This window comes from Marmota flaviventris, chromosome 10 (genome assembly GCF_047511675.1).
Source record: "Marmota flaviventris isolate mMarFla1 chromosome 10, mMarFla1.hap1, whole genome shotgun sequence".
In the NCBI taxonomy this organism is placed as follows: domain Eukaryota; kingdom Metazoa; phylum Chordata; class Mammalia; order Rodentia; family Sciuridae; genus Marmota; species Marmota flaviventris.
This window is the reverse complement of record NC_092507.1, coordinates 35205383-35212157: the sequence shown is the minus strand read 5'-3', so window position 1 is coordinate 35212157 and position 6775 is coordinate 35205383. Positions and strand designations below refer to the sequence as shown.

The 6775-nt window shown below is 38.7% G+C and overlaps 1 protein-coding gene across 2 annotated transcripts in view; it reads right to left on the bottom strand.

Moving 5' to 3' along the window:
• Positions 1-427: 427 nt before the first annotated feature.
• The window catches only part of Nasp (nuclear autoantigenic sperm protein), a 31197-nt gene continuing 24849 nt past the window's right edge, over positions 428-6775 (bottom strand). For both annotated transcript variants that reach the window (XM_027937506.3, XM_027937505.3), the window contains 9 exons: positions 4257-4336; positions 3584-3669; positions 3391-3464; positions 2610-2798; positions 2361-2527; positions 1768-1824; positions 1582-1659; positions 893-1027; positions 428-611 (listed from right to left, as the gene is read on the bottom strand). In XM_027937506.3, the coding sequence (XP_027793307.2) occupies positions 531-611; positions 893-1027; positions 1582-1659; positions 1768-1824; positions 2361-2527; positions 2610-2798; positions 3391-3464; positions 3584-3669; positions 4257-4336 (947 nt within the window). In that variant the 3' untranslated portion in view covers positions 428-530. The remainder of the gene's footprint in view (positions 612-892; positions 1028-1581; positions 1660-1767; positions 1825-2360; positions 2528-2609; positions 2799-3390; positions 3465-3583; positions 3670-4256; positions 4337-6775) is intronic.

The following is a 6775-nucleotide window of genomic DNA, read 5'->3' as shown; positions in this document are numbered from 1 at the left end:
ACTTTCTCCCCCAAGTCTTCTTCAGAATTCTTTTTCCAGGATAGGATATAACCCTAGATGGAGATGAGGTAAACTGAAGACAGGTACCACCAAAGGCCTGTTAGTCCATTTACAGCACCAAACAGCAAGATCGTCACCAAATCTTGTTTTTGTAGCCCCCATCCAGGGACAGCACCACAAAGTCTGCAAGACAACTGAGTTCAGTCGAGTAACTTGATAAATATAGCACCGATGGAAAGGAAAGGCCTATAATCACACTTAATTTATCACTTCCACATCAGACAGGAGTTGGCATTAGAACTTCCAACAGAGATCAATACAGAAGTGGGGAGAAAAAGTACCTTTGGCCACTATAATATAAAACCTAGAGTGCCCCAAGGCATGGATTCAGCCAATATTTAAGAAAAAAACCATCAAAGCCTCAACCTTTGCTTACAATCTTTATTGAAGTTATACAAAAAGAATCCCCAAAAGTGAAAAAATACATTATATACAAAAACACTCTCTTGGGAGGAAGGTTCTGTTCCCTCTCAACATGCAGTGCTTTCAACTGTAGCTCCAGCCTCCAATGTCCCCTCCACTGCTGCCCGGCTTTCTGCCCGATTCTCAGCCTGAAAAACAAACAGGGAGCCTGGGCTTCAGTAACCTGGTTTAAACAAAGCCATCTTATACAAAAAACAGGTTTCAGGCAAGAGGAAATAAACACAGGTCTTCCAACTCTTTGTTCTCTACACAGTTATCTGTACCAATAATCATACACTGCATTTTGAAAAAGATAAGCAGAAATGATCTTGCTGGCAAGGCTCAAGGTGGGAGCATGCACTTAGGAGTACTGATTTCTCCAATCCTTGAAAAGATGAGGGAAGAGGCCAATCCCTGCTTAACTGCCCACCTCTTCCTCCTCCTCCATGTTTTCGGAAACTTCATTTCCACCAGGGACAGCATCCCCGCTGCCTCCATTCACCTCTGGCTCCTGTTTGGCTTTCTTTGCATCATCTTTCCGGGGGCTCTCTTCTTCTGGTTTCCTCTAAAGATATAATTGTGAAGACTTCACAAATGTGCTTAACGTTTTTAAAAATACAACTTACAAAACACTTCCCTGTGGTACAGTAGGACTCACGGCTCTGTCTCTCCACCTAGCCACAAGGGGCAGATACCAATTTGTATTGTGCAAAATAAAATTGGTCTGTCCCAACATATTCGTTGAGCCTCCTGACTAAAGGAAAAGTAGTGTAACTAGGATGAGGAGCAGAGATGTGAACATCTGGGGCTGGGTACAGCTCAGTGGAACAGCACTTGCTTAGCACTAGCACCACACAATACAAGTAGAGAACAAGAGATGTGTATAAATTCCAGTACATGAGCCAGGAAACAAAGCAAGAAATAAAGAGACTCCCCACCCAGAGAAAAGAACTGTTGAAGTAACAAGCAGAAGAAGGCAAGCAGGAGTTCATGTATCAGGTCTCTGATGAACAACTTCTGACAAAGAAAACCTACTGGCTTCCAAAATCTGACTGATCTTCATAGTCCTTGGGCCATAGGAGTTTTCTAAATGAGGTAAACATTCACACGAAAATTTACCTTCTTTCTGACAAGGTGGGAAATATCAGTTACACAATTTGATGAGGAAGCACCATCTGTTGGTTTTCTACTGGCAATCTGACCCAAAAAAAAAAAAAAAAAAAAGGCTTTGTTAGCAATGTACAAACTATTGAGACAATCAGTGAGGCCTAATATTAAGTGACAAACACCTGAATGAATACCCACCATGGAAACTGAAGAACCTCCTCCACTACAAGTGAAACCTGAAGTAGAACTCTCCACCTGTGAGAAAGATGACAAATTCAAGTAGGTTCCCAGAGAGAACCCAGGTCACTCAGTTTTATAACAGGTACCCATCACAATAGCTGATTAATAACACTTGAAATCCTAATGACGGCCATTTAGTAGGCAAGATCTTTCACACATTTGGGATTAAAAGCATCATTTATCCATATCGTGTCATCTCAGAGATAGAAATAATAGCTTATATTTACTAAGCAATTCCTATTTGTGTGGTACTATCAAGAGTACTTTACACATAGATACTATGATCCCTATTTTACAGATAAATCAACAATGGCAGAAAAATACCTTTGGTCATACAAACTGCACAGACAGAATTCCAAAATAGACAGTATGAATCCAGGCAGTCTAGCTCCAGAATATTTGCTAACCACTGTACTATTTGACAGGAATAAGTAGATGAATTCTCATATTCTCTCTGACCACCAACTACCAGAAACCAAGTTCCTAGCAAATGGAACATTAACAGTACCACAAATGCTATTATGAAAACTTTAAAAAGAAAATGAACGGACCAGAGTAGCTTTCAGAGCCAATTCAGCTACATTCCCACTATGCTGGGACTCTTTCGCATCTTCTATTTTCTCTCTAATTTCAGGTAGTAATTCCTTCAACTCCTCAATTTCTTTCTCATATTCAGTAGATGATCCTTCAGCCTCCTTCATCTGTTCATTTAGTACAGCTACAAAGAAGACGCATAAAAATTACCATAAAAGAATTTTTTTTTGGAGAAGGGTCAATTGCTGGTAGCAGCTTCTACTCACCCATTCTCTTCTCAATGACTTCAATAGATTTGTTGAACTGTGCCACTGCCTCGTCATACTGAGAGTTATATCCATAGGCCAAACCAAGCTGGTAGTGAGTTTCTGCAAGAAGACGATCATGGGCTTCTAGATAATGCTCTTGCAGGTTTAGGCAAGCCTGGAACTCCTCCACAGCTTGGATATAGTTCTCTAAGAAAGAAGAACAAGAATTGCCAGCACTTGTATGAAGTAGTTGCAGAATTCAGACCTGTTCTGCAGGAATATACCCATTTTGCTTTCATTTTTGTTATTATCTACAGGATCCTTGGCTATGTAGAATGACAGAATGGCTTTTTAAAAGACCTGACAGGTGCTGGGCTTGTAGCCCAGTGGAAGAGCATGTGCTCTACACATTTGTGAGGTCCTGGCTTTGATCCACAACACCAAAAAAACAAAATCCTACTGAAAGATCAGAGTTATTAATTAATTAAAAGATTGTTCATTGGGCTGGGGATGTGGCTCAAGCGGTAGCGCGCTTGCCTGGCATGCGTGCGGCCCGGGTTCGATCCTCAGCACCACATACAACCAAAGATGTTGTGTCTGCGAAAACTGAGAAATAAATATTAAAAATTAAAAAAAAAAAAAAGATTGTTCATTGTTCTAGGATCATAGGAAACTCAAACCTACTATATTTTCAATGTCAACTACCTAACTATAATCAATCAAGCTGAATTACAGAGAATCTATTAAAGGAGGAATGGGAGAGTGAGGGACGTTAGAAAGTAAAATGAAAATGCATTACCAGATTCAACACTAACTTCTCCAAGTTTAAGATGTGCCTGTGCAGCATAAAGCTGGGCTTCTTTTGTTTCTTGCCTAAAAGAAGGAAACTGATTAGAAATCTTAATAATACTTAATGGCTTTCTTAATAATACTAATGGCTTTCTATTTATTTTCAACCAAATTCCCATCCTAAGAAGCAACAAGAGTTTTACCTTTTAAAAATGATCTTTGCTAAGTCCAGCATATCCCAAGCAAGCTCTAGGTTCCCAATCTCCTCTTCTTCATTTTCTTGAAGAGACTAAATATCCAAATCATTGTTATTAGGCATAAGTATAAGACAAGCATTTTTCTACAGTATAAATCTAAATGTATAATCTATTATGACTTGAAAAAGTTATTTGCAATTGAAAATTCAGACTTTCTCCCCAAAAAATTTGCAGAATGGGTAAAAAAGTTTTCTCTCCTGATTCTCTTTATGTCAGTAATATGTTGGATACTGTCATAATAGACAGGAAGCCCTAGGAATCAAAAGATCTGTCCATGGCCGTGGGCACTGGGCGGGGGGGTGGGGGGGGAGTACTGGGGACTGAACTCATGGATGCTCTACCACTGAACTATTATCCACCCCATTCTTTTTATTTTTTTTAATTTAAGACAGGATCTTGCCAATTTGCTAAGGCTGGCCTTAAACTTGCAATCATCCTGCCTCTATCTCCTGAATCATTGGGACTACAGGTACTTGGCACCCAGCTCAGATCTGTCCATTCTAAGCATGGATAGAGTCCTGATTCCTTACCAGGAGTGGGTATCTACAATAATCATGCCTACAGGTGTTAACGACAATCCTATAATAAGAGCAGATTACAGTATCAAACAATAACTTACCTTATTTTCAAGAATTGATTCATTTGGTGTTTCTTCTGCCTTGTCATTTTCTTTATCTTCCTCTTCTGAGCCTTCAGTTTCTACAAGCAAGAATTCCTCATTATTGAAAACGTTAACTAATGATACCTTCTGACTAGTCAGAGATTCCAGTAAACATCAGTCAACCTACATTTTGAGACAGGTTAGGCTAGATTCTAATCCAGTTAACATCTGATCTGATTCTAAAGTCAGTGGTTTCAATCTAATTCAAGTTTAATCTAGACTTAGAATGTGTAACCTTACAGTGTATGGGTTAGACCTTGACAGTTAAAAGCCTAAAGCATTTCCTTGTAAAAGTTAACCTAAATCATTCTGAATGAGACTGACTTAGATACTGTCTCATTGGCTAGAGGCTCCAATTTACTCAGTCAAAAGCAGATAGAGGCCTCAATCAGTGTTTCTGGGGTCTTTAGGTGACTCGTTAGACAATACTAGTAAGCTCAGAAAATACCAAAAGCTAAATTATTCCAGTTCATTCAGAACAAGAATATGCAAGAGACTAGCTTTCCCACAATAAAGCTGTGGGGAAAAAAAAAAGCATAGCTCTTACCAACTCTTGCCAATGAGCACGCCACAGACTCCAGCCAGCTCAAGCACACAGAATTTAAGTGAGCAAACCAGGTATTTTAAATGATTCCATTTAAATTTGTAGTCATATCAACACTATTTCCTCATATTGAAATCCACTCATAAGTCAACTGCATGAAGAATACATTCTCAGTGATAAGATAGCTTAAACTTCAAATGTTGAGTGATTAGAATGGGCTTTCTGTTGTTACAATTCATGAATTGGCTTAATCCATCTCTCATTTTTTTTTTTAAAAAAACAGTCTCAGGCTGGTTTCAAGCTCCTAGGCTCAGAGATCCTCCTACCACAGCCTCCTGAGTATCTGGTATTACATGCCCATGCCACCAGCAAAAGATCTCAAATACTGTCTCCTAATAACCTAAATACAGCAATTAGGCCTTAGAGCCAAGAAGTCAGGTTAAAGGAGTTTTATCTAAAGTAACAGTGCTTTATGGTGGAAAACAGGCACAGAAAATTCCTATGTATTAAAAATTATTGTAATGAACTAAAGTCCTCTAATAACTACACATTACAACCTAGTTAACAGTAAGCCCTATTTTAATCTGGAAGCTCACTTTTTTACCTTTCACAACAATACCAGTTCATCTACAATAGTCACCACCACACACCATTAATGATAACTTCTGACTAGTCAGGGATTCCAGTAAATATCAGTCAACCTACATTTTGAGACAGATGGGTACAGGTTTACTTCCCTAAGTTTGGACTACATAGTGGTTTTGCTGACTCTTTCCATCCTCCAGCAGAATATCTAAGACAATGAAGTAAAGCTACAAATTTCTTATCAATTCAAAAAATTAAACTTCGTCTTCCCAATTTGCAAAGAAATTAAATTGACATTGTTATTATTTTAAAAATACTTTTTTAGTTGTAGGTGGACACAATACCTCTATTTTATTTTTATGTGGTGCTGAGGATTAAAGCCAGTGCCTCACACATGCTAGGTGAGCACTCTACCACTGAGCCACAATCCCAGCTCCAACACTGTTACTTTTTAAAAATTATCTGTCATCTGTTCCTACTAAAACCAGCATGCTAGACATCTAATTTAGCACAAAATATCTTAATTACTTGGAATTTTACAAATTGAGAAACCTGGACCTAGCTATCTTTATGGGACGGTGGAGAAGGAGCTAGGTTTTGTTTTTTTGGTATTGGAATTGAACTCAGGGACATATTACAACTGTCCCAATCCTTTTTGCTGAGGCTAGCCTCAAACTTGCAATCCTCCTGCCTCAGCCTTGAGTCACTGGGATTACAAGACATGCACAACTGCACCTAACTATAAACTAGGTTAATGAGAAAGTTAATACTGTAAAACATTTCCCAACCCAGTAAGGTATACTCAAATACTAATGACAATGCCCTGATATCCTCAGTATATAAATTTGTTAAAAATATCTTCCACGCTTCTTTGAAAATAGAACACTATTTGTGATATGTATAGTGCATCCTTCAGAGAAAAAGAAATGCTACTTATGACCATGTAGCATCCTCAAAACATTATGGGCAGAGTACAACCAGAAGAATAAAGACAAAAAGGTGCTAATTCTTGAGTGTTCTGGAACTCCCACAGAAGTCAAGTACCCACCACAGGTTGGTCAGTAGAATCCATCTGAACACAACCAAGTTTTATGCCTACAATTTAAACTTCTGTTCACATACCAACCACATCTAACATGACAATCAGGAAAGATGAGACCAGTTGTCTTTATCAGGAATATGAAAACCCCAAGAGGTAGCAAAGTCAAGAGGTGGTAGGAAATGTGGCTTTAAATTTTTTATTTTTTAGGTGTAGGACACAACACAATGCCTTTATTTTTACGTGGTGCTGAGGATCGAAACCAAGTCCCATCCGTGCTAGGTGAGCGCTCCACTGCTGAGCCACAAT